General features: G+C 33.5%; 1 protein-coding gene across 2 annotated transcripts; it reads left to right on the top strand.

Annotated features, from left to right (window-relative positions):
* The first annotated feature begins 628 nt into the window (after positions 1-628).
* LOC149409011 (trypsin beta-like) lies at positions 629-26041 on the top strand. Of its 2 annotated transcripts, none has more exons than XM_089650256.1 (6): positions 629-755; positions 18761-18922; positions 20343-20464; positions 24675-24854; positions 25265-25430; positions 25819-26041. In XM_089650256.1, exons 1-6 carry the CDS (start codon positions 686-688, stop codon positions 25950-25952), a joined length of 834 nt encoding a protein of 277 aa, XP_089506382.1. In that variant the 5' UTR covers positions 629-685; the 3' UTR covers positions 25953-26041. The 2 variants fall into 2 exon arrangements, with proteins under 2 accessions (XP_089506382.1, XP_089506383.1); XM_089650257.1 differs by lacking the exon at positions 25819-26041 and adding an exon at positions 25651-25750.
* The last annotated feature ends 10 nt before the right edge of the window (positions 26042-26051 follow it).

Below are 26051 nucleotides of genomic sequence, written 5' to 3'. Positions count from 1 at the left end.
ATGACTTAATGTTGTAATCCGGTGAACCCCCACATATTTTGACCACCGGCCGCCACTGCTCATAACACTAGGGTTTGAACAAAATTATTCAAAAGGTGTATCGGTAATTAATTTATCAACTATTTTAAGTACGTACCGGTGTTATGGAAATTTTCTGATAACTTTCTTGAATACATCTAATTGAATTTTGATTTTGTTGTCTAGAATGAATGACTGCAAATCTTGTAAATCAACCCACTTTCCGACATCTGATCGAACTGAGACTCGGCAGATAAACTTGTTGTCGATGAAAATGCATTCTTTTAACATTTGGTGACACACATACACGCACACACATTTCTCTGAATTGGTTACGAGCCGGCCTAAGAGATGGCGCGACTAGTTCGTGGCGTTCGATGCGACCGTGGAGGACCGTAGCGGAAAGACGAAACTGTTTAACTATATAATAAAAAAATAGATGCCTTTTAGTAAAAAAAACCTTTTCTGATATTACTGGTTAATATTTGAAATTTGAGCTCAAAAACCAATGTTTGCTGATCACTCGAGTTTTATCAATAGATTAATTCTTTATTTTGTGCGGCGAAAAAACGCTCAATCGCTCATAAAAGTTAGTATCTCTTGTGTAATTAATGCGGATTCAGTGATATTTAGTTGCTGGCGACGCGTCGTTTTAATTCTTGCTAAAATGATTTTAGTGAAATTTTTATTATTTTTGTGTTTTTGTGGAATCAGTGAAAGTGATAAATTTGAACATGGTATGTATATTACAAAATGTATTTATTCTTATTTTTAAATGATAAACTAATGTTTATAAGACAAGGGTTTTATGCATAGCACAAGGGATAATAAATTATTATAAGCAATAATTAGTCGCCTGTTATATCAATACAAATTGAGTCCAGAGCGTCTGACCGGAAATCAGAAGTTCAATTCCCGTCGGCGACATTTATTTTTACTCGGGAAATATTTTCAATTTATATTTATATTACAGGCGAATAATTATAGCTTATAATAATTTATTGCATTTATCCTGTTCAACATGCTTAGTAAATTATAGCTTAGTAAAAAATATATAATGCATTGAGTACCGACATAAAGTCGTATAATTCTAACTCTCTTTTTATTGCCAGAATAAAACATTGGTTATTTGAAAGGGGACGAACTTTCTACTAAAACTCCTTAAGCTCATAAAACTATTCAAAAAATAATATATATATATATTTGTATAAAAAATAAGATAAATAACTTACTCTATAAAACCTTCTTTCCAATTTCTTATATGGCACGAATTTTAAACATGTACTTTTGTAGTAGAAAACTACAATTTTTAGTTCAACTTTCAGTTCTATTTCAATCAAAATATTATTTTTCTTTATTTCTCACCTAACTTTTAATTTTTATATTTGCATTTAGTTTTATTTATTCTTGTATGTTTTTATGTTAGATTTTCTTATTTTCATATTAATACTTTTTATCTTTCAATTATTATATTTTATTAATGAAGTATTTTATGTATGACACGGGCATTAGCCTATTATGATAGTCAAAAGAAAATGTACTGCATCATCGTGTAAACATTGTACATGAAATATACAAATTCTTTTGAAAGCTAAAGGATTTCTGCGTACTATTAACGAGTAATTTTAATGTTTGCAAGGCCAACACACACCCATATTATAACACCAACTTTATACATTTTATAGCGCCATTTTTGTGATCATCACCTCAAGGGCGTTTTACAAATTTTACTTACCTCCTTATTATAATTTCCGACTTTATGTCCGCGTTAAATCTCCCAATAGGAAAAACTAAAACCTTCCACACACTTTTCCACAAATGAAACAAAAACAAAACGTCAACTCACCAGAGATCAAATGGGAAAATAATTCACCGACTCCAGATATTTTCATATCAGAGGGTTCGGCTCGGTAGAACTTCTAACAGGGCCTATAAATCCTACTGATCCCTCAACATAAATATTTAAAAAATCTTTCGTAATCCTACATGTATTTAAAATGGCTGATTTTTGCAATTTTACATTTAATTTTTTTGATAGATCTAATACGCCTAAATTTTTAATGAGAGAGCTAGGTATAATGCCAGTAGCCGAAATTACAAATAGTAATGTTTTTATAGTCAAATGAATGCCAAATTCTTTTTATCTCCTTTCCTAAATCTGTGTATTTTCTTATTTTTTCATTAACAGATTTTTGAATATTACAGGAATTTGGAATAGCGACATCAATGATATGAGTTATTTTTTTTTAAATTTAGTCATTTAAAACTATATCGGGTCTATTATGACTAGGATCCAGAATCGCGGTGGCTTTACCAGTGCTGTACTCAAGGGAAAAATAATTACCTACTTATGAAACACTTATTTATAGACCGCTTTCCAGTTTTAGTATGCCAGGAGTCAAGTATGTTGTCAACATTGAAAAGTTTTCTCGGAGAAGCCTATTAGAAATAACTTTCACACCTCTTATTAATAATATCTTTATTTAATGCTTACCTGTTGTGAATTCAAACAGAATGTACATTGTACATGATGCAGGATCAATTCATTTTGATGTCAACATTATTTTTATAATACAGTATAAGAATCCGTTCCATATTTTCTGGTGATAAATTATACCTATTTTCAAAAATCCACTTATATATGGAAAATGATCGTTCAACATCGACAGATGTCAGCGGAGCAAATTTATAGAGTTGTCTTGAATCGATGGTAACATTTAAATTTTCACTAATGCTCCGTAATTTATCGTAGCCAGGGTTTCTATTTAATATGGCATCGAATCTTTTTTCTGCCCACTCTTCATTGCTCCACGATAAAAGAGTCCTTATCTCATCTATAATTTCGAACGATTCGATGATAGTAAGCTTAGGATCCTCGAGTTTTTTAATAGCATTTGGAATTGTTCCGAAATATTCCATTATAAAAATTAGGTCACCCTTAATACTCGCATCTTCAAACAATAATTTAGCTTTCGCTATTGCCACAGCGTTCTTTTCATTTAAAATTGAAACGACACTTTTTATTTTTTCGAAATGTTGACCATAGTAAACAGCAGCTTTGAGCCAAGTTCCCCAACGCGTTAATATCGGCTCTGGTGGTAGTGCAATATCTGGAATCATGGTTTTAAATATGTCTACTCTTGTCGGTGCTTTCAAAAATATTTTTTTAACACAGGAAATAAGATCATCCACTTTCTTATATTTATCCCGCACAGTTGAAGCGACTAGATTTAGTGAATGAGCCAAACAGGTAAAGTGTATCATATTGGGAAACACATCTTTAAGTTCGCGTCCGGCTTTTAGCATATAAGGAGCAGAGTCTGTTGTTAAAATTAAAAGTTTTTCGAAATTATTAACTGCAGATTCCTGCCACAAAAAAATTTAACTGTTTTTTACAAAATCCTTTATGGTTTCGGCATTGGTTTTTGGTAAAACCTTGCTAGCAATCAAATATGACCGAGTTACAATGTCTCCTAGTGGTTTTACGACCAGATTAGCTATATTGCGTCCAAACTTATCGGTCGTTTCATCAACTGTCGCCCATATATATGAATGTCCTAATTTTTTTCTGATATCGTTAATTTCACTACAAAACACTTTATTTAAATACACTTTTCGGAGAGTAGATTCACTCGGAAGATCCATAGTCGAACATTTACAACACAAATATTTCGAAAAAAAAAGACGGAAATTAAAATTGTCTAGTTTTGTCCATGGAATATTAAAACATATTAAAAACATAGCTAAATCAAAATAGAAATCTGTTTTACACTTATCATTTGTCTTCATTATCAAATGATTTCTGCTTGAAACGTGCTTAGTTACTGTATATTTTTTTAATTGTTTTAAAGAAATATCACACACGTCACAATAAATCACCCCACGATCAAATTTTAGCTCAGGATGGGGTTTTATCCACTTATTTATTAGATTAATTGAAGGTACTATAAACGCGGCCATGATGATGATTGATGAATACTAATTCGTAAATAACTTCTAAAAAATGAAATATTTCCTATCGGCTTGTCGTTTAAAAATATTTGTTTTAAAGTAAGACATACCGATTTACCATTACCTATTGTCTCTTTTCTTTCTCATATTTTGTTCATTGAATAGAAAAAGACGAAATTATTATTATCGATTGCCAACGTGGTACGATAAACAAAAGTATCGAATTTCATATTTCCTGGGCCGAGCTTCAGTTAACAAGTTAAGTAAAGTCATTTTTACCACAAAAAGGACAAAGAGCAGTACGTCACATAATATTGTTTTAGTGTGATTGATATAAACCTTTCCACATAAACTCAAATTTTGTATACCGTAGTTGAATCACAGTACTGGCTTACATAGTGATACCAACAAGGAAACTGTATTGTCTTTTATTAATATTGTTTAAATTTAATTTTAACCTTGATTTCATATTTTCAATATATATAAAAATCAATGTATGTTTGGATGTCTGATCTTTGGCAATTTGTTGTTCACACACCTGGAAAGGTTTCTATGTACCTAAAAGTGAGTTCTGGCAACATAAAATTTGTGCATAAAATCCATTGTTTCCTATCCGATTGCAAAGAAACTTTGGTGAATTATTGTGTGGATGCAAGAGAAGGTTTCTATATTTAATGGTGAGCTCTGGTGTTTTGAAATTTGTATAAAATTCCCTTATTTCGTATACTATTCGTCTGATTGCGATAAAACTTTGGCGAGTTGTTGTGCAAGTTGTTGTCCACACGCCTGGGAAGGTTTCTATACATAAAAGTGAGCTCTGGCGTTATTAAGTGTGTATAATTTTTTTTTCCTATACAATTCTTCCTATATCAATGAAACTTTGGCCAGTTGTGTGGATGCTAGGAAAGGTTTCTGTAAATAATGGTGAGCTCTGCGTTATGAAATTTTGATCAAAATTCTCATTTTTCTATATCATTCATCCTATTGTGATGAAACTTTGTTAAATTTTAGTGTTGCGCGCGATTAGTGTCGAAACAAGCAGGGCGAGAAGGGAAGGGAAAGGGAATAAGAATAATAACATGACATTTATATAGCGCACTTCTGTGTTATTTCACTTCAAGTGGAATGTTTCAGTTTGTTCACCACCTAGGATTCTTGCTGCAGAGTCTCCATCGTCTATTTTCGTGTCACCTGTTCCTATACTTCATTTTACTTAACTTAACTTCACTCTATTTTTGTAATATTTATATTTTCTGTAATACCTGCATCAACTGTAAAGCGCCCCTCTCACAAAAGCGGCGCTATACAAATTATCCAATAAATAATAATATTCCCCGTATGAAAATTAATTTCTTTAAAAAATAATGTAAAATTGAGAATTTGTTCAGACCAAGCCTCTAGTATGTATACTACATGCAGCTGCAAAAGGACAGTATGTTTAAAACGAATTTAACCCGTTGAATAACGATAATTTAATTGTTTTGCCTTTAATAATGAGCGGCCCTGGAATTCTTCAAAAAGCCACCGCGATTCCGGATCCTAATTATGACTAATCGTTTGGTCTGTTGGTATAGTTTTATCATAATATATTTTATAAAATTCTTTTTCTAAACATGAATTTGATTCGTATTCATAATATGGTATTATATTACGGCAGTCAATCAAGTTATGTTTAATTACCAAATTTTGGTGAATTATTTTTAAAACTTGATTGTGCCGAAATGTATACTCGGACGGTGCTAATATAGAACATCCCGATATAATATGTTCTATATTTTCCGGAAAATCCAAACATTTTCTACATAAATCATCATTTTGATTTGTATCTTTGATTATATCTGTGGTGTTTTGGAAAAGGGAGACGAGTCAATAATAGTCAATTTTACAGGGGAGCCAATTTTGTATTCTCGATTTTTTGCCAGATCTGAGAATTGTAATTAGGAATATATTTTTATGCAATAATTAATGAAAATATTTATTCTACAGAAGAGTATTTGAAAATTTGGAAAAAACCTATTTTTAACAATTTTACGTGACTCATTCCTCTTTTCCGTGTCACGTTTGGACCTAATTTTGAATAAAACATGAGTTATGTCTTAAATGTTTCTTATTTTTTTCTGTTATTTTTCAACTTAATAAAGGAAAAATCATTTACCTATTTAGGAAGGATGCACTTATAATCATTGACACAGAAATTTGTATTGGAATAATTTTATTTAGTTAAAAAACGACATTTTTAACATAAATTTACAATGATATTGCAAAGTAAAAAAAAGTATCCTGTTATAATGACATGTAATACTCATCCAATATAAACAAAACATACAACAGATTTCTAATTAGTATAATTTGGGGGACTCATTCACCGGCATCTTCATATCCGTCTGGATCAACATTCGGAACGTTGCTAGCATCTGGTATTTTTTTATAAAAATCATGGCAATCAGGATCTACTAAATGAAAAACACTTAGTATGTCCTTTTTCTTTTCCTTGTTTATTGGAATAAGACCACTGTAGCATTTTCCAGGGCTCAAAATGGTGATTGCATTACCCCTACGTTTAAAAGAAATAGTTTTAAATGGGTCTTCAATATGCAAAGTCCTTTTAAAATGTATAGTTCCTGGGGTTGTGTTTTTATACATGAACCATTTTATATCGTGGAATAAAAATCGATTACCTTCATCATCAGTTTGTTTCAGCTGCAATGAACGCTTGTATAGCCCAGCAAAGTTTAAAAAATGTTCATGTGTCATGATTTTTACTGTAAACGATTTCTTTTTTCCAGCAGTTCTTACAAGATTGTACCAATCTCTTGGTAAATGAATATTCATGTCGGTTGCTTTTTTTTCCTCTCAATTATAGCATGAATGGAATCACATTCCATGTGAGTGTGGCCTGGGACTAAAAATTTATGATGTATGATTATGTTTGGTCTTGCTTGAAGAGCACATAAAAACATTGCAACAACATGGCTGTTTTTATTTTGCCCACCACAGGTATCTGAATAAAATGTTAATTCATTTATTTGTGGTGGAATCGCAAGAATGAAATCATACAAACATGACGCTATTTGATTAGCCCCTCGACCACCTTCACATTCATGCCACATGTAACACGTTGTTTCATTTGAGAAGCAGTCGTAAATGGTTAAATTAAACGTCCACAAGGAACGTTTATAAAAAGCAATGTTTGAACGTAGCAGGGGAGTTGGGAGGCACTGCTGCAAATCAAAACAATAGGTCCTTCTGCTCTCTGACGACTCTTCTTTATTTTTTGCCTTGGCAGAATATGCATAATCTGCTTCCTGCTTGTGGGCTTCATATTTTGCCTTCAGTACTGAAAAATCAGGTTCTTGTACAAGTTTCATCTGAATCGAATACGAATCGCACGTACTGCACGTATCCAGAGAAGGTTTTTTAAATGATAAGCCCATTGTACGAAACACATTTGAGAACATTGATCTGGAAACCGGATCCTCTACTTTTTCCTTATACATAAAATACATTTTGGTTAAAGTGAGTCCAATGGGCAAATACTTCTTAGAGGTATCCCTTCTAGAGTAATGTGACTCGTAGGCAGGATACTCTCTTATGTGATTTTTAATTTGATGAATGCGGTCATCCGATATCTTGGTAGAAGGCATACTGCTTCCCCGTTTGTCAGAAACCGGGAGCCCAGAAACAGATGTACATCTCTTTTTAATGACGGTACATATGAATTTGTTTGTTTCACAAAAAATCTTTTTAAAGCAACCTTTGCATATTTCGATAATGGCACCGTTAACTCGTATATGATATTTATGATTAATTTCCCTCTTCTTCGGTGGTACATTTCTAACCCGCATAGTTTTCTTAGGCCCATCGGTGATGAGGGATGAGATAAACGTAATTCTTTTGTCGAAGGTTCCTAGTGCCCAGTATTCATTAAATAATATACTTTGATATTCAAAAGACACTTTATCCATGCATTTTTTACGGCAAGCACTTAAGCGTTCCGTTTCTCGACCCTTGACCAATTTCCCAGTTTTAGATTTGTATTTTAGACCTCGATTACGTTTTTCTTTAATCTCTTTCCTTAATAAATAAAGAGATTTTCCTCGGTTTCCAGGGTGCGTGTCTTCAGTTTCAGTAGTTGCTTCACCAAGGAGTGCATTGTTGAAGGGACTGGGTCCATCGTAGCTGGAATTACTGGAACTGGGGGGTTTATAGCTTACATCCATATCACTGTTGCTAAAATCACTTGAATAATCTGGAACTATCGTCTGTAAGTCTTGGAGAGGATAACTGGAAGACGGACATATAAAATAAAATCAGTATTTATAATATCTACAGCTTTATATACTATAGCTTTAAGAAATACATGGCACGACCAAGTGAATCAGATACTTGAGTCAGGCCATGTCAAGAGTCAGAATAATAGAAGAGCATGTATGAGACATTGTATGAATGTGAACGAGGCATGGAATGTGTGCCAAGACCGAGTTGTTTGGTGGTCCGTGCTCTCTGCCTACCCCTGAGGGGTAACTTCTGCCCTGAAGAAGCTACGGTTGTAGCGAAACCCAGTTGGCATTAAGTATATAAATAAAAATGGTGTTTACCAAGTCATTGTTTTATTTTAAATTATAATTTCACGTCACCAAGTAATTGCTTCATATGAACAAATAATGCATTCAGTTACTTAATTAAAGTAGGTACATAATTATATTCCTTTAATAAGAAATACTGATTAATTTACCTTACTTTATGGTTTGAATGAATACATCAAATAAGTGTTTTTGGAATAAACCATCAACTATACGAGTATTTCAAAAGCAAACTTTTAGGCTAATATCATTTAAATGATTTACCTGGAGTAGGAACGCTGTCATCATTTGGCATGTCTTCATGCAATATAATATTTTGCATGTTATTTATAACACTGATCTGGTTACTATTTGTCATTTGTCTGGCCACGCTGTCATCATCTGACATGTCTTCATACAATATAATATCTTGCATCTTATTCGCGACAATGATTTGGTCACCATTTAAACTACTTGAAGCAGTAGAAACATCTAAAAGTCCGTTTGTGACATCTGAAATTTAATAGGATTTCATAAATTAGTCAATAATTTAGTGAGATGAATCTAATACAAACATAATACCACAAAAGAACATGAAGAAATAATATAAAAATCTTACCATGCGATGAATTTGCATTCGAAAGCTCTATTATTGACCTCGTTCGCTTACTAAACATCTTTAAAACTCCTCAAAACACACGGTACCAAATATAAATATAAAATAAACAACAAAAAATGATAATGCGACCGAAAGAATGATTCAAATCGCCAGTGAAACAACAACTGTCAAATGTAACAAGCCGCGGCGTCATGTAACCATAAAGCACAGAATGAACCATAGATAACACAGAAAACAGCGATTATTAAAGTTAACTCTGTTTTCCGTGTCAATATTTAAAAATATATATTTCGTTATACAGAGACAACTTGAGTTATCTCCAAGTGCGTGTTAATTTATTTAAAATATGACTCGTCTCTGTATGACAACGGCTAATAACTCGGAAACTAATTTTTTGAGCGGACTCATCTTTCTTTTCCGTGTAGAGAAAAAAATTAGGATTCTTCTGGCATATTTAACTCCATTTCGCAATTTTACTGACTCATCTCCCTTTTCCATAACACCACAGATATGCTTCCTACAATTTTTATTATTAACGACTCTATCCTGAATGGCAAGCATAAATCCTTCTATTTCTGCCCTCAACTCTCCAATACTCAACCATTTGTTTGAAGAAAATTTATCAACATACTTTTGATTGAGATGACCAGGAATTTAATAATTCCTGGTTGGGATTTATAAAAATGTTGGCATTCTCTTCGTATAAATTTAAAGGTGTAATGTTTCTATCTGCCTTGCAAATTATTTTGTGCATTTCTGAGCTATGAGCTTTCCTATGGAAAAAAAAATATTTGCATTTCTACCTGATAATGTTTCAAAGAAGTTATTTTGACTATTCCTCTACCTCCTAAATTTCTAGGTAAATTAATTCGTTCTATAACTGAATTTGGATGATGGTAATTAAATTTTGTTAGCGTAGTTCTAATTAATCGTTCTAAGTTATCTAAATCTGTATTGGACTATTTAATTATGAAAAATGAGTACGTTAATAGAGGTATTGCCCAAGTATTTATTGCTTTTACTAAATTTTTAGCAGATAGATTGCATTTTAAAATTTTCCTGATCCTAGTTTGAAATTTAATCCAAATATCATTTTTAATACTAGTATGGTCTAATCTATTTGATTGTGGGTATCCTAAATACTTATAAAAAAATAAAGTAATTTAATAAATTCCTAAATACTTCGTTATTGATGCTCTGACTTGTAGTTATTTTCTATGTGTACATTTTCTATTTTACATTGTCTTTGCCCTTCACATTCATGTACTCTCCATTCACTGTCATCTATGTTTTCTTATTCGTGTCAATATTATGGTTTTAATGGACATATTGTCCGTAAATTAATGAATAAATAAATAAACAAACCTCATCCCCTATCATACTAGTAATTTGGAAATTTATAAATATACTCTCATCCCCGTCAAGTTTTTAACTACCTCGATCATTTTCTCTAAATTATGTTCAGAATTCTAAAATAATTTTATATCATCGAAAAATAATAAATGCGAAATTGTACTACCCTCCCTTGTATTACCCTTAACTTTTATTCCAAACTTGCTGTTAATTAACATTTTAGATGGAGGATTCATTGCTAAGCAAAACCAAAGAGGACTCAATGAGTCTCCTTCAAAAATCCCTATTTTAATTGAAATGCCCGGTATTACTTTTTCTTGACTTTTAAATTGAAAAGTAAATTGGTATTCCAAAAGGACATAATATTTTCCAAAAAGCTAATAATAATAGGGTTAATTGTCTATATATATTTAATACTTCGATCAGCCACGAGTGCGGGACACTATCGAAAGCCTTTTGGTAGTCTATATAGTATTATATCGGGGATTATTGAAGAATAAAAGACAGTTGACTCAGACCTATGACGTTTATTGACACTCTGCACATTAGTTCTTATCTCCCACGTGACGCATCAGGACTGCCAACATAGCAATACATATCATCCTTTCCTACTAACATTTTTTTAATTTTTTTTTTTTCAAAAAATTTACAATGACAAAAAAAAACTTAAACATAATCACTATGACTAAATCTGACAGGGGGTTTCACCAATCATTAAATTGTTGTTCACTTGGCAAACGTGACATTACATCAGCTTGAGGAATTTTCAGTCCTTTTTTAAAAACTAATTTATAATTGTACGCGGACAATATTATAGACCATCTTATGAGACGTGATTCAGCTAAAACGGGGACTTTTGGCAAATATCTTTGGCTATTATAGCCAATTGCACAAGGAAGCCCTTGCTATTATTTTTGGAATCAAGAAATTACATAAATATTTAATTGGTCGTCATTTTACTATATATACTGATCTTTATTTGCCAAAAGTCCCCGTTTTAGCTGAATTACGTCTCATAAGATGATCTTTAATATTGTCCGCGTACAATTATAAATTAGTTTTTAAAAAAGGACTGAAAATTCCTCAAGCTGATGTAATGTCACGTTTGCCAATTGAACAACAATTTAATGTAGAGGAATGTAATTTTGTATACATGTCAACACCCTTAATTCCATTTCAGAAGTTGAAAGTCATTCTGCAAAAGATGAAATATTATGTAAAGTCATGAAGTATGTTTCAATCGGTTGGATTGAAAACTTGTCAAGTCCAGAAATTAAAAACAATTTCAAGTTCAGAAATTTACTGTCGGTCTTATATTTGGTGACAGAATTGTAATACCAGAATCTCGTCTAAAGTCTTAAATTTAATACATTATGGTCATCATGATATAGTAAAATCAGTTCTTATGTTTGGAGGTTAGGTATGAATCAAGATATTATTTATAAATGTGTCAGTCGGTACAAAAAGCTAACAGTGCGTCATAATTGGCCTATCGCTGAAAGTCCATGGGAAAGAGTCCATTTGGATTGTTCAGTCATTTGTTCTTTTTTTTTAAATAGTTTGATATTACTTGGTCGCAATTACTTTTGCTCTTCCTTCCTAACAATCTGTTTATTTCGTCCCACGTTTTTTTAGAGTCGGCAAAGTAATTTTTAAATTTTGAGTTGAAGAATTTTAATTTGCATGCACTGATTAATTTTGTAACTTTGTTTCGATTACATTTGTACTCTGTTTCATGAAATTTATTTGTAGGATTATTTTTCCATCTTTTGTAAAGTGTATCTTTTAATTTGATTTTTGATAATAAATCTTCATTTATCCATTCATTTATGGCATTAGGTCTGATTTGAGGTCAAGACTTTACTACAGTACTTTTTTCATAGATTTCATTAAATTTATTTTTAATTTTATTATACAGAGTAACGCAATCCACTTCTTTCAAAAGAATATTCCAATTATATTTTTTTATTTCTTTATCAACACGTTTTTGAGACAGAATTGTGATTTTTTCATTTTGTTCAATATTTTTGACGTCATGGTATTGTAAATTTAGTCCCGTCATAAAATGATCAGCAATTCTCGAATCAATTACACACGCGGACAAGTTACATTTATTAGATCTAACATATATGTGGTCAATACAGGATTTGGTTATTTGACCAGCAACGATTGCTTCTCTAGTCGTATCATTAATACATTTTGTTAAGTAATTACTGGTAAGTATATTTTCATAAGCTATTATATTTGAATCACTTTGATTTAGTATGTTAAGATTAATATCCCCAAAAAATATTATATTATCATTAAAGTTTACACTATTGCAAAAAAAATAAGAAATTTCATTTAAGAATCCCTTTTTATTGAGGTTAGGTGGTCTATAAATTGCTAAAATATAAAAATTACATTTATTAGGTAATGTCAATATTCCAAACACATTTTCAAAGTGAATGGTTTCAACTATTTTTTTGTTTAAAATGTAAATGTTCCCTTATATACAGTAATATTCCACCTCCTTGTTTATTTTTTCTGCAATAATAATACGATTTATATCCTGGAATATCATATAATTTAATAAGTTCCTCGTTAATTGCAGTTTCGCAAAGCATAATTACATCTATGTCTTTCAAACAGTTTTTCAAATAGGCATGAAGAATATCCCAATACTTGTTTAGTGATCTTATATTTATTTGGACACAGGTTAGGTTAGTATTGCATTTATTAATATTTTGTGCGTGAATCCAACATTCTAAATTGCTTACACGGGTAAATTCTACATCAGTATCATTTTCAATATAGTTGAAAGCCATTTAAAAATATAATATAATATAATATTATACTCGTAACATTCAGTATAATGGTTGGAAGTTGAAATATAGCATCTATCAATAATGTACAAAATAATAATGATGTACAAAATATACTTGAATATTGTAGGCTTGTAAAAAATAAATTGAAAAATAGATTTTAATTTTGTGCATCTTATAAAGAAAAATATCGAACTGTTTGTAATAATAGTATAATCCTCGTATATATTAATATTATGGTTGTTGGGTTTAGTATTATTTGATACTATTTCCCGAGAAGCTATGTACAACCTAGTATTGAGTAATACAAAACAAATTTGAATAATATCGGCGTGTAAGTAGAATATATAAAAAAAGAGATATGTTTCAATAATAATACGAGAGAATACTGCTGTAGAGTTATGTGCAAAATACTACTACAAAATAAACTTCAAGAATATGGATTTGTAAAACGTACTTAGAAATGTCAATTTTATGACATCCTGATGAAGAAAACATTAAAACATTACGATTTTCAATAATCGATTTTTTGGTGTGCAATTTCAAGCATTTTTTTATAAAACTTACAATTAATTTTGTCATTTGCTCGGTGATTTGATGGAAATGTCAGTTTATTTTTTAGGTTATGTTGTTCACAGTTCAGACATTTGGGTGCTTGGCTTATATTAATACAAGCCGTATGTGTGTGAGGGCCTCCACAATAGCTGCAGCTAGCTGCGTCCTTTTCTTTCCCAAGGCATCTACTTGATGTGTGTCCAAAGCGTAAGCAATGGAAACATTGTACCAGCGGGTTTGCATCTTCGGCGTAAATTCTTTGATATCCGATATTTATTTATTCTTTTTGTATTATAGTTCTTCGGATGTCCTTGTCTACCTCTACAATGAAGTTCATCGTGTCGTTGTATTTATTTTTAACAACATTTATTAGTGATTTGATATCTGTAGTGTGTGTAAAAACTTTAAGATATTCGTTTTGTTCAAATAGGTCATCAGTAAAATCTTCAGTGTTGTAGTCATTGAAGATGCCTTTGAATATAAGTGTAGGTTTTTTTTTCATAAGTTCTTTTGCTTCTACATCCTGTAATTCTTTGGAGATTTCTTTTTGCAGCATCAGTGCGTCCTCTTTCTTAAAGCATTTTATGATTAATCTGTTTTGAGAAATTTTTTTAATGCTGTCAATATTAATCCTTAATTTTCCGTTTTTAATTTTTTCTTGGATTCGTTTTTGGAGTTTTTCATTTGTTTCTTTATTATTTTGATTCGGGGTAATCATTAGGGAAAATTCGTTTTTTCGATTTAAGTATCGTTTTTTATCTACTGATTGGTCATACGACTCAAGTTTGACATTGTTTTCAGTCATTTCAATGGCGACGTGACCCATCAGTGCCAATATTGTATTCACTTTTAAAGTAATTAAGTTTTGTTGATCCTTGGTAAATTTTTTTGTTGGATCTTGTACTGCCTCCAACAGGTCTTGAATTGCCGTCTTGCATGATTCCATAAATTGGTGGTTATTTGTGTGCGTCATGTTTACCCTAATTTACACTGTGTTGTTTATTTCGTTGAGTTGTGTGTTATTGTCACAATCACTGACTTAAAAGGTTCCAAATACTTATTAGTTTGCGATTCAGATTCAAAGTGGATAGAATGTTTTTATATGAAAAATACTAAATATTCGGATTTCTTATCAAAATTAAGTGAAGTTTTTTCCAGATTTGCGTTTCCGAAAACTATTGTTTGTGATAACGGTCCTCCATTTTCATGTAAAGAATTTTCTATTTTTTGTATAGAAAAATCTATTAAATTATTATTTTCTCCATCGTATAATCCCGAGTCAAATGGATTAGCAGAACGATCTGTTCAAACATTCAAAAAGATTTTAATTAAATTTATGTTTTCAAAAAATTATTAATTTTTGTCACCAGCTCAACGTCTAATAGATTGTTTGTATACTTATCCCTACTTCTATGACGGGTTTGTCACCAGCTCAACGTCTAATAGATTGTTTGTATACTTATCCCTACTTCTGTGACGGGTTTGTCACCAGCTCAACGTCTAATAGATTGTTTGTATACTTATCCCTACTTCTGTGACGGGTTTGTCACCAGCTCAATACATATCACTATGGAGACAACATTATTTATCAAACACAATGTCATGTTTAACAAATGCCTGTGTAAATGTGTGATAATGATTCTAATATTCGACTTCACGAACTGATGGATCAGCTATCAACAAACACTTCACAACAAATTAATATCTCCAATGAATTCATACAAAAATGCAATATAACAATACATAGAAAATATTACCTGACGCCAAAAATCGAAGTCACCATTAAATTTTTTAACTAACTAACTAACCATCACGCCGTTTCCCCGCAGGGGTAGGCTGAGAGGACGGACCGCCAAACAACTCGGTCTTGGCACATACTTCTTGCCTCATTCACATTCATACATACTCTTCTATTATTCTGACTCTTGACATGGCCCGACTCAAGTATCTGGTACACTTGGTCGTTCCGTGTCTTCCTCGGGCGTCCCAGACTTCTGCTACCATTCACATTTGCATCGTATATTCTTCTTAAACTCCTTTCTTCGCTCTACATGCCCAAACCATCTAAGCGTCCCTTTCTTGATCTTACTCGTTACGCTTACATCAGCCTTGTACTCTTTGCGGATCTCCGCATTTCTCACACGATCGTACATGGTGTTACACACAAACGCCTCAGGAATCTCATTAATTTTTCAGCTGGTGAAATAGCATTCCGAAAACGAGTATCATTATTTTTAATTAGCGCTCCAATCCTTTCCAATATGTATTAGAAGTCAGTTGCTGTCATTTGGATAAAATTAAAGAATTGTTGTTGATCCTCAATTCTTAATTCTGCCGTTAAACGAACGAAAGTCCCATCAGTACTTCTTCTTTGAAGCCAACTCCTAATCCAACACTCTGCGGGCCATTACTTTATTGTTTGACTAAATTGTGCATATTATCGCAGCGGCAATCCGTTGTGTGCGGAAATGGGTATTGTATTATATGGGGATCCATGATCTAACCGTAAATAAACAAATCGCTGTCATCAAATATTACTAACTGACAGCCATAAATCAACTATTTGACAGCTGTCAAAGTCGGCGGCAACGCGTTGTTGTCAGGAAGCCATCTTACCAACAATAGAATTACTGGTGTAGAGGTCTCTGTGAGAAGTTCGTAAATTAAACTTCCAAACAACTTCCGTGAGCATTATTTACGATAAGTTGGACGCATATGTAATCGCTCCTGTGAGTAACTTATCAACAATTTACGAAAGTCGTAAAATTTACTTACACGTGTAAACCCAGCCTTATAGGGTACTTGAAGCAGCTAATGCTACGTATACATCTGCGAGCGGAACTGCTGAACTGAACCTCAACTTCTTGGAAAGAAACGAAGCAAACGCCGCTTGCAGTTGATTCGTTCCATGTTCGTTCCTTGGAAAAAATTCGGTTTATGGGAGTCACTCGAATAACCGAAATTGAACTTGATTTAGACTAATTTAGGGCTGGGGAATCCGAATCTGTAAGAATTAGGTGGGGGTCGGCACTATTAACTGAGTTATAGGGTTTTGAAATTTCGTACGCGATACATAGAAACCATATTTTATTTATCAATTATGACATAAGAAAATCAAATTAGTGACGATTTATTAGTCTCACATTTCAGAAGTGCCAACCAAAAAATAAAAAGTGTTGCCATATAATAATAATATCAATGCATGGAAAATTCAGAAAATTAAATATCATTTGCCAGATTTGTAGTTTATTATTTAAAATCTTGTAAATATTAAATTTATATATATATAACCTAACCTAACTGTGATTTTCTATAACAAAAAAATGACCCTTTAATAACGCCCACTCGCGTCCCCTTTAGAGTTATATCCCAGTTTTCAAGTAGTTTGTGGGCTACGCTAGGTTTGTATAGACTGGTTTGTGATTTGATTCTAATACCTTTTTTCCATGTTATTTCCTGTTACAAACAATTGCCCCTTTAATAACGCCTGCTCGCGTCCCCTTTAGAGTTACATCCCAGTTTTCAAATAGTTTGTGGGCTACGCTAGGTTTGTATAGACTGGTTTTTGATTTAATTCTAATACCTTTTTCCCATGTTCTTCTGCCTACTCTAACCCAAACTAAAAACCTAACCTATTTTGTAAAAAAATATTATTGTTATATGGCAACACTTTTTATTTTTTGGTTGGCACTTCTGAAATGTGAGACTAATAAATCGTCACTAATTTGATTTTCTTATGTCATAATTGATAAATAAAATATGGTTTCTATGTATCGCGTACGAAATTTCAAAACCCTATAACTCAGTTAATAGTGCCGACCCCCACCTAATTCTTACAGATTCGGATTCCCCAGCCCTAAATTAGTCTAAATCAAGTTCAATTTCGGTTATTCGAGTGACTCCCATAAACCGAATTTTACCCGAAGCAATTGAAGATGCAGAAGCACACGAGAGGGCGGCAGAACGAGAACACCGCGACTTCTAAGAGCTCGCGTTAATGTTTTGGAAGTATTGGGCGATATTGATTTCAAATCACGATTTCCACTCACGAAAAATGCTTTTCATCTAATTCATTACCAAATTAAAGATAAAATCTCTCAAAGGACCACCCGGTATGTTATTTTATATAAATATATCACGAAATTGTTATATTTACATCATATTTCAACAAAATTAACACCAGTTCATTGCGTTTTACGTTTCTAATGTCATTCTGTACCCAAATAAATACTGACATTTAATTTGTTCGTTAAAAATTAAATCTTGCACACATTTATTTCTGATTCCATTTTCCAGTACTGTTTATCTAAAGAATTTATTTTATTTTTAGATATAGACCAACCTGTAATACAGTAATTTTTAAATTTAGCTGAGTCGTCCATAGTTACTTTTTTTAATTTCTTCTAATTAGTGTGGTGTTACTGCCATAAGGATGATTCTAGTGTTTACATGTAAATTAATATCGTTTTCAAAAGTTAACGTTGACAGTGCTTACCTTGACAGTGTGTCTGCATTCTGCGATCTACAGATATTATTGTCTGGAATGTGAGACCATGTAATCTGGCTGGGTATGTCATATAACGAATTTTTAAATAATGTAAATGGTTTATGATCGGTTTGAGAATATAAATATTAATTAAATTTATGACATCCACATACTATTGCAAATAATACTTTTTTAATTCGTGCATATCTAATCTAAGTATTTGCTACTGGTCTTTTGTCTTGCCTAATGACCATACCTACTGCTGATTTTATCCAGTCAACAGATAATGGTTTGTGTTTATCGCAATGTGCATTGGATTGTGATACTGTAGTGAAGATGTCAATGTACTAGTATCGGTGCGCGCGTCCTACGTGAAAGGCTATGATTGAAGATGACGTATTTATGTTTCCAGATTGCGGGTTGGAGGATACACACGCGACTGCAATGATAAGGGGGGGACAGAAGGTGAGAGCAAATGAGTTTCCTTGGCAGGTGGCCATATTCCGCAAGGAAGGAGAAAACTTCATCCAGATATGCAGTGGCAGCCTAGTGCGGAGCAGGCTAGTGATCAGCGGTGAGTTTTTAGACAATCTATTTTATTTTTAAATATATATTTACATGATGCCTAGTTTAACAAATGATTGTACAAGTTAAAAATCAATGCAAGCAGCTGTAAGGATCACCTGTGGGTGGTAGAAATTATAAAGGGGATTTTCCTATTGAATCTCTCTTCTAAGAGGTAAACTAACCATAGATTTAAAAAGAAATTTCAACATAGAAACAATAGTTACCGACAGTAGCGTTGGCAGTAGGGTTGCCAGACGTCCTTTATTTTAAAGGACGTCCTCTATTTCAGACCCTAAAATTGATCTTGTCCTCTGATTTAAAATCTTCAATAGAGGACAATACTTTGTCATCATGGTATCAAAACTACAGATACCTAATATTAACCTTGATGCATTGTATGAAGAGGACGAAAATTATAGACGATAAGAAGTGTGAAAATGTTCTTGAAATTTGGATTCAGATTCTCAAATCTACGGATGAAAACAAGAATCTGCTAAAAATAATACAATACGTATTTTTCATCCCCGTTTCTAATGCCCAAGCCGAAAGGATTTTTTCCTTGTGTACGATACGTGGACCAAAAACCGAAATAAGATAAATATTGATACTGTAAAAGCAGAACTACAAATAAAGTCGAACTTCAACATGAAATGCAAACAATTTCATTATAGAAAACGAAGAAGCTCTTAGAGCAGCCAAAAGTAATACCAAGTTTTAACTTTATTTATTACTTTAAATGCAAAATGACTAATTAAGGTCGCACTACTTACTTGGCTTCGATTAACATTGTGCATATTGTTTTTTATTAATAAATGTAACTACTGATACCATAACAGCATTTTATTAAAAAAATATATTGATGTCCTTTATTTTCATCATATGTCCTTTATTTAATCGTATCAAATCCTCTAATTCATAAAACGGGAGCTGGCAACCCTAGTTGGTAGTCAGTCTTGGAAACTCATCAGGAACAGATTAGCGAATGGTCTGCCAGAGCTCTCTGAATTATCCCACAAACTGATCCAATATAGTTGTCTTGCAGGCTGAACAAGTGTGTAGTTCTTCCTTCTGAGCCGTTAATGTATATGTTCTATACAGTAGAATAGACATTTTTGTGCTGTTTTTTGTATGTTTTTATTAACTAATAAAATATTACATTTTTATATCTAGTATCAACCTTTTAACAAATTATTTCTATGACATTAAGTACACTTTACCCTTCATCTAAAACTTACTCTTTACAGTATTTAAGGATAACCTACGAAAAGCAGCAAGGCTTTTAGCTTCTTTAACATCTGTGGGTAGTTCATTCTAAATATTAAATCCTCTAAAACAGAGATTATTTTGGGTTCCCCACAAATTTGTGTCACATAAATAAATGAAAATATAGGAACCTTAAAAGCTTGTTTATTCTTTTTGGTTTTCAGCTGCTCACTGCTTTTCTGATGAAACTTATAACCATCGGGTTAATGAGAGTAATTATCGGGTGGTTGCAGGGAGTCTCTCTTCTTCATTGACTGTACGAAGGCCAGGCAGACAGCAAAGGAGGGTTGGTTACAAAATACACTTTCATGAATAACAAAATGTTTCTTTTCCGTATTTATGAAGAATCGGCATAACCCTGCAAGCCTCTGAAGGACATTACTAGCCACAAGCATCATATTCCATAGAGCCTCTGAAGGACATTACTAGCCACAAACATAATATCCACAAACATAATATTCTTTGGAGTTCTTTGGAATTCACAGTTTTTTCTGGAGTTCCTCAGGGGTCTATCCTTGGACCACTTCTGTTTCTGATTTTTATCAACGATATTGGTTCAGTCATCACGCATTCGCTGTATTTACTATTTGCAGATGACTTGAAACTATATCGTTCAATAAAAAACCATCTTGACTGTATTCTCCTTCAACGTGACATTGACTGCGTCTCAAACTGGGCCAAAATAAATGGCTTGAACTTCAGTACACCCAAGTGCAATATCGTCTCGTATACAAGATCAAAGAAACCGCATGTATTTGAATATACAATCAATGAAATTATTCTCCAACACCTAAATCAAATCAAAGATCTAGGAGTTATTTACGACAGCAAACTAACCTTTCACCAACACATCGATGATTTAATAAGCAGAGGATACAGGCTTCTCGGCTTCGTAATTAGAAACTCATATCCGTTTCGTAACACAAAAACACTGACGTTATTATATAATACACTAGTCCTAAGTGTACTTGAATCAAACTCGATCATCTGGGCTCCACATGAATTAACATACACTTTACGCATTGAAAGAGTCCATAAAAAATTTTTAAGGTTTTTATTCTCGCGGCTCTATGGACGTTATCCTTGGCTTTACCCATCGATTTATATATTAGGCATGACCAATTACCACTCCCTAGAGACACGTAGAGGTATTGCTTTGCTTAAATATTTTTTCCAACTAATAAACGGTCACTTATCTAATAATGAGATACTGGCCCAATTAAATTTTTTTGTACCAGAGTCTCACTCTCGAGGACGTCATCACAATCTTCTATATAGTAGAGCAAGCCGCACTAATTTATTAATGAACTCACCTGTGGGGAGAGCTACGTGCTTTTTGAATGCGGTAGATAAGAAATTAGATTTATTTTTTGTGTCCTATAGCGCATTTACGAGATTTTTGGCATTGCATATACACTGCATAAATGGTACAATTATAACGTCTTGTTATGGATATGCATTTGACACTATGTTACGATACTTACTTAGCCCATAGATGTGTTAATAGGCTGTTATTGTGTGTGGTTTTTCTAAGTACATTATTGACTGTTAATATGATTGAATAGTGGGTGGCCAAGTTTGACTTTGTTGGTCTTTGAAGGCCAACGCGCCAGAGTCCCTTCCAGTGGTTGAACTGGAAAAGAGCTCGCCAAACCGACCTACCGACGGTAGAGCATAATTCTCCATTCAGGGCGGGGAAAAATATATCCCATCTACATGATGTTTGAAAGGAAGTTGCAAGGTTGTAGAATGAAAGTAATCTGGATAAACTTTGGACTGGCCGTAACAAATTATATTTGATAAATTTCACAGAGAAATACAAAAAAAGGTGAAAACTTACCCCCATCGACCAGAACGTAGAATCTATCTACCCTGTCTAAAATAATAAGAACGTATTTAGTTATGAGGAACGAACACTGAGTGCCGCGAATGGCGGAGTAGATGAATCAGCCATGTAGCTAGAGGACGGCAGCATCAGGATGTGGCTGGCCGACGGCCCAGTGTGGTCCAGCCAGTAGGAGTAGACGGCATCAGAATGTGGCTGGCCTACGGCCCAGTGTGGTCCAGCCAAGAGGAGTAGACGGCATCAGAATGTGGCTGGCCTACGGCCCAGTGTGGTCCAGCCAAGAGGAGTAGACGGCATCAGAATGTGGCTGGCCTACGGCCCAATGTGGTCCAGCCAAGAGGAGTAGACGGCATCAGAATGTGGCTGGCCTACGGCCCAGTGTGGTCCAGCCCTGAGTAGACGGTTAATCCGTAAGTTGCCCTTCCACGAGGCAAGGTGGAACTTAATAATGCTCTGAATCAAAATGCACACGGCGAAAACAGTTTATCGGCAGAAATAATCACCGATCGCTTGGATAAACTATGATTACCCCCACGGCCACACATGGTAAAAACGTTTTCATTATTCACGCCACCCGGGGCGAATTCCACTCGCGGGAAATATGACTAGACTTCTAATCTCGAAGCACAAACTGAACATTTCGGTATTAATCGCAAATCCATGAAATAACTTTCGATTAGAGCCTCAGACCTCCAGAAATAATAATTGACCCCCCGACCGGACAGCCTGTCTCTCCTGTCACCGGCCGGGAAGTGCCACCATCTTGAATTTTTTCTCACTTCCTGTTAAAGTTCTAAGTTGCCAGAGCATAAACAATAGACAAGATAAATCACAGATTTGACAGGTTCTTACTTAGAGTGAAAATCGTATGTTATTTTCATAACAGTCTTAGGCTTTATTACCTGTAATTGTTATAAATAAATGTACAAATTATATATAAATAAATAAATAAATATCCCATAGAGCCTCTGAAGTTCAGATCTGAACAGGCATTTAAAAAGTATTTTTTTATTTTTGGTTAGTCGTCATAAAAGAGAAATTAATATTCTTCTTAGTTATAGTAAAATTAAATCTAAGTTAAAGATAAAAGAACATTAAAGAAAAGATTAAATCTTAAAAGTCTCTACACAAAAGAATGTGTTTTCTTAATATGGAATTCTTTCAAAATTGAATTTGAATAAAAACAAATCTGTTTGTTTTTTTATCAACATTTTAATGTTTGATATTAAAATGTTATTATTAAGAAAGATCAATGTTTATTTCACACGCAAATATCTGAAAGACAATGTTATCTGGTTTCTAAAAAAGTATTTGTTTTTACAACTTCAAAAGTGAGAAATAAATCTGGACGCTTGTTGGAGCTGGAGGTTGTCCGCCATTATCAATTAATTGAGATCCGAGAAACAATTTGAGAAATGAGTAAACAGTTTGCAATAGAACTATAAAGTATAAAGTATTCTACATATATTAAAAATACCTCAGAAGCATTTTGAAATTCAATACGAAACTTAACTCTCATCCCATAGAACCGATGGGACATATAGAATTTTGATGATTTAACGAAATTAACACCTTTTATGATTGAAAAAACTTTTTGAGTGATTTGAACGTTATTTTTTTATCCAACCAGCTTGGACATAGTCGTGGTTTTAGTGGAAGCAACTAATTTTAATTTAGATGTTGAAAGTGATGAACAGAGATATTTGAATCTGCTTACTTTTTTTTTTTAGTTTTTTTTTAACTTTATTTATTTTCATTTCTTTACACATATTATACATATTAATAGATAGTATATAATAACATAATATATAATACCAAATAGTATACACAAGAAATGAAAACCCACTAAGGCACTGCCTGAGTGTGGGTAATATAAAACGATTACTATATTTCAAGTACCTAAAGTATAATATACATTAGTAGAAAAAGTTTTTTTTTTGTTTATAGTTATAATAAAAAGTAAAGAGAAAGCATTATGTACAATAGTTTATAAAATTTCAGCAAGTGAGTTGTAGAAAGGATCAATAAATTTATAATAAAAGCTTTTCAATATCTGCGTCATTCAGCCATAATTTTACCTCTTTAATATATTCTATCTTTTTATTTATCATTTGAGTTTGTAGTGGTAGAAGGTTAAATGTACGAGGACCAATGAAACTGCTTTGTGTCTGCATTAATTTAGTATCGGTTTGGGGGGTGTAAAATATATTATTTGTTCTTTTGCTCATTCTGTTTTCATTTATTTTTAAATTATTTTTGTTTTTAAAAAAATATTTCATAGTTTGTAATATAAATAATTTACGAATATTAAATAATTTAGATTCCTTGTATAATAGGTCGTTCGAGAATGTTTTATTTTTGTAATATATGACTTTAATTATGTGTTTTTGAATTATTTGTAGAGGCTTAATAAATGTATCAAGTGCACCACCCCATCCTATTATGTCATAAGTGATTGCAGATTGCACCAGGGAGAAGTAGATCATTTTCAATTTTTCAATTATTCTAAATACTATTAAATATTGTGCGTCACTCAATATTCAACAGAATTTAAACAGCGTTTCAGCCAGTTTCTGTTCAAAATTGATTTGTGTTTCACAATGATTTTTTTTTATCCATTATCAATATAAAAACATATCAATTTTTTTAGGTGCTTGTTGTTCGTTTGGCGGAGCGGTACGGAGGATATGGCCGAAACCTTCAGGATGACATCGCCCTCGTGCATCTCCAGAAGGGTTTCACCTTCTCCAGCATAGTGCGTGCAGTCTGCTTGAATCTGGTAGACAGAGAACTGCACAATACGCAGACTAGCCCAGGCAGTGTGGGGAAGGTAATAAATCTACAACTGGAATTTTCGCATAACTAGAACTATGCATTCTGAAGAGAGGACTGATTTTAATGTCCACCAGCTTTAATTATTATCGCATTCAGAACAAGTGAATGGTTTTCAGCATTTTACTTAAAATACGTTCAACACAAAGATGATTTTGTATTTATTTAACTTTTAAACTAACATAAAAAGGTATTTGACACACTGTAAAAGTTAACCTTTTTCGCATTCTGGATGTCATATATTTCTTTATGTAGGTACGTAAATTACCAATACAATTGGTCCAATGATAGTCCATTGCAGAATTCCTTAATATTATGTATTTTTAAATATTATTGCACGTAATTAATTAACCTGTTTACCCATTATTTAAGAACGAAAGAAGTGAATGATAGTAATTGTCCCTGCAGGTGGCGGGCTGGGGGCTGACGGAAACGGGTCAGTTGTCCGACAGCCTCAACTTCCTGAAGCTCCCTGTGGTGGGGGATCTAGAGTGCACGAAGCAGCTTACCAACACATCCTTCTCATATTCTAGATACATCACGACAGACAAGATATGTGCGGGACTCACTAACGGTAAGTAACGCGCTTCAGTAACATCTATAATCCCTGTCTAACCGATACTTTATTACTGAATACAATTCCAGGATCAGCCGGTGCGAGCTGGTGTTACTACTGCAGAACACACCTGAAGATCCCCCGCGCTGGTACCTGGGTACAGTTCTGAGACGACTTCTTACGATCTCAAGAATCCCTGTCTGACCTACACTTTGATCACCATGTAATTCCATTCCAGGATCAGCCACGTGCCCGGGAGACAGCGGGGGCGGACTGGTGTTCCCGCTGCAGAACACACCTTAAGATCCCCCGCGCTGGTACCTGGGTACAGTTCTGAGACGACTTCTTACGATCTCAAGAATCCCTGTCTGACCTACACTTTGATCACCATGTAATTCCATTCCAGGATCAGCCACGTGCCCGGGAGACAGCGGGGGCGGACTGGTGTTCCCGCTGCAGAACACACCTGAAGATCCCCCGCGCTGGTACCTGGGTACAGTTCTGAGACGACTTCTTACGATCTCAAGAATCCCTGTCTGACCTACACTTTGATCACCATGTAATTCCATTCCAGGATCAGCCACGTGCCCGGGAGACAGCGGGGGCGGACTGGTGTTCCCGCTGCAGAACACACCTGAA

Source organism: Hesperophylax consimilis, unplaced genomic scaffold, assembly GCF_061612785.1.
Source record: "Hesperophylax consimilis isolate HC1 unplaced genomic scaffold, BYU_Hcon_1.0 scaffold_39, whole genome shotgun sequence".
In the NCBI taxonomy this organism is placed as follows: Eukaryota; Metazoa; Arthropoda; class Insecta; order Trichoptera; family Limnephilidae; genus Hesperophylax; species Hesperophylax consimilis.
This window is presented reverse-complemented; position numbering and strand designations above follow the sequence as displayed.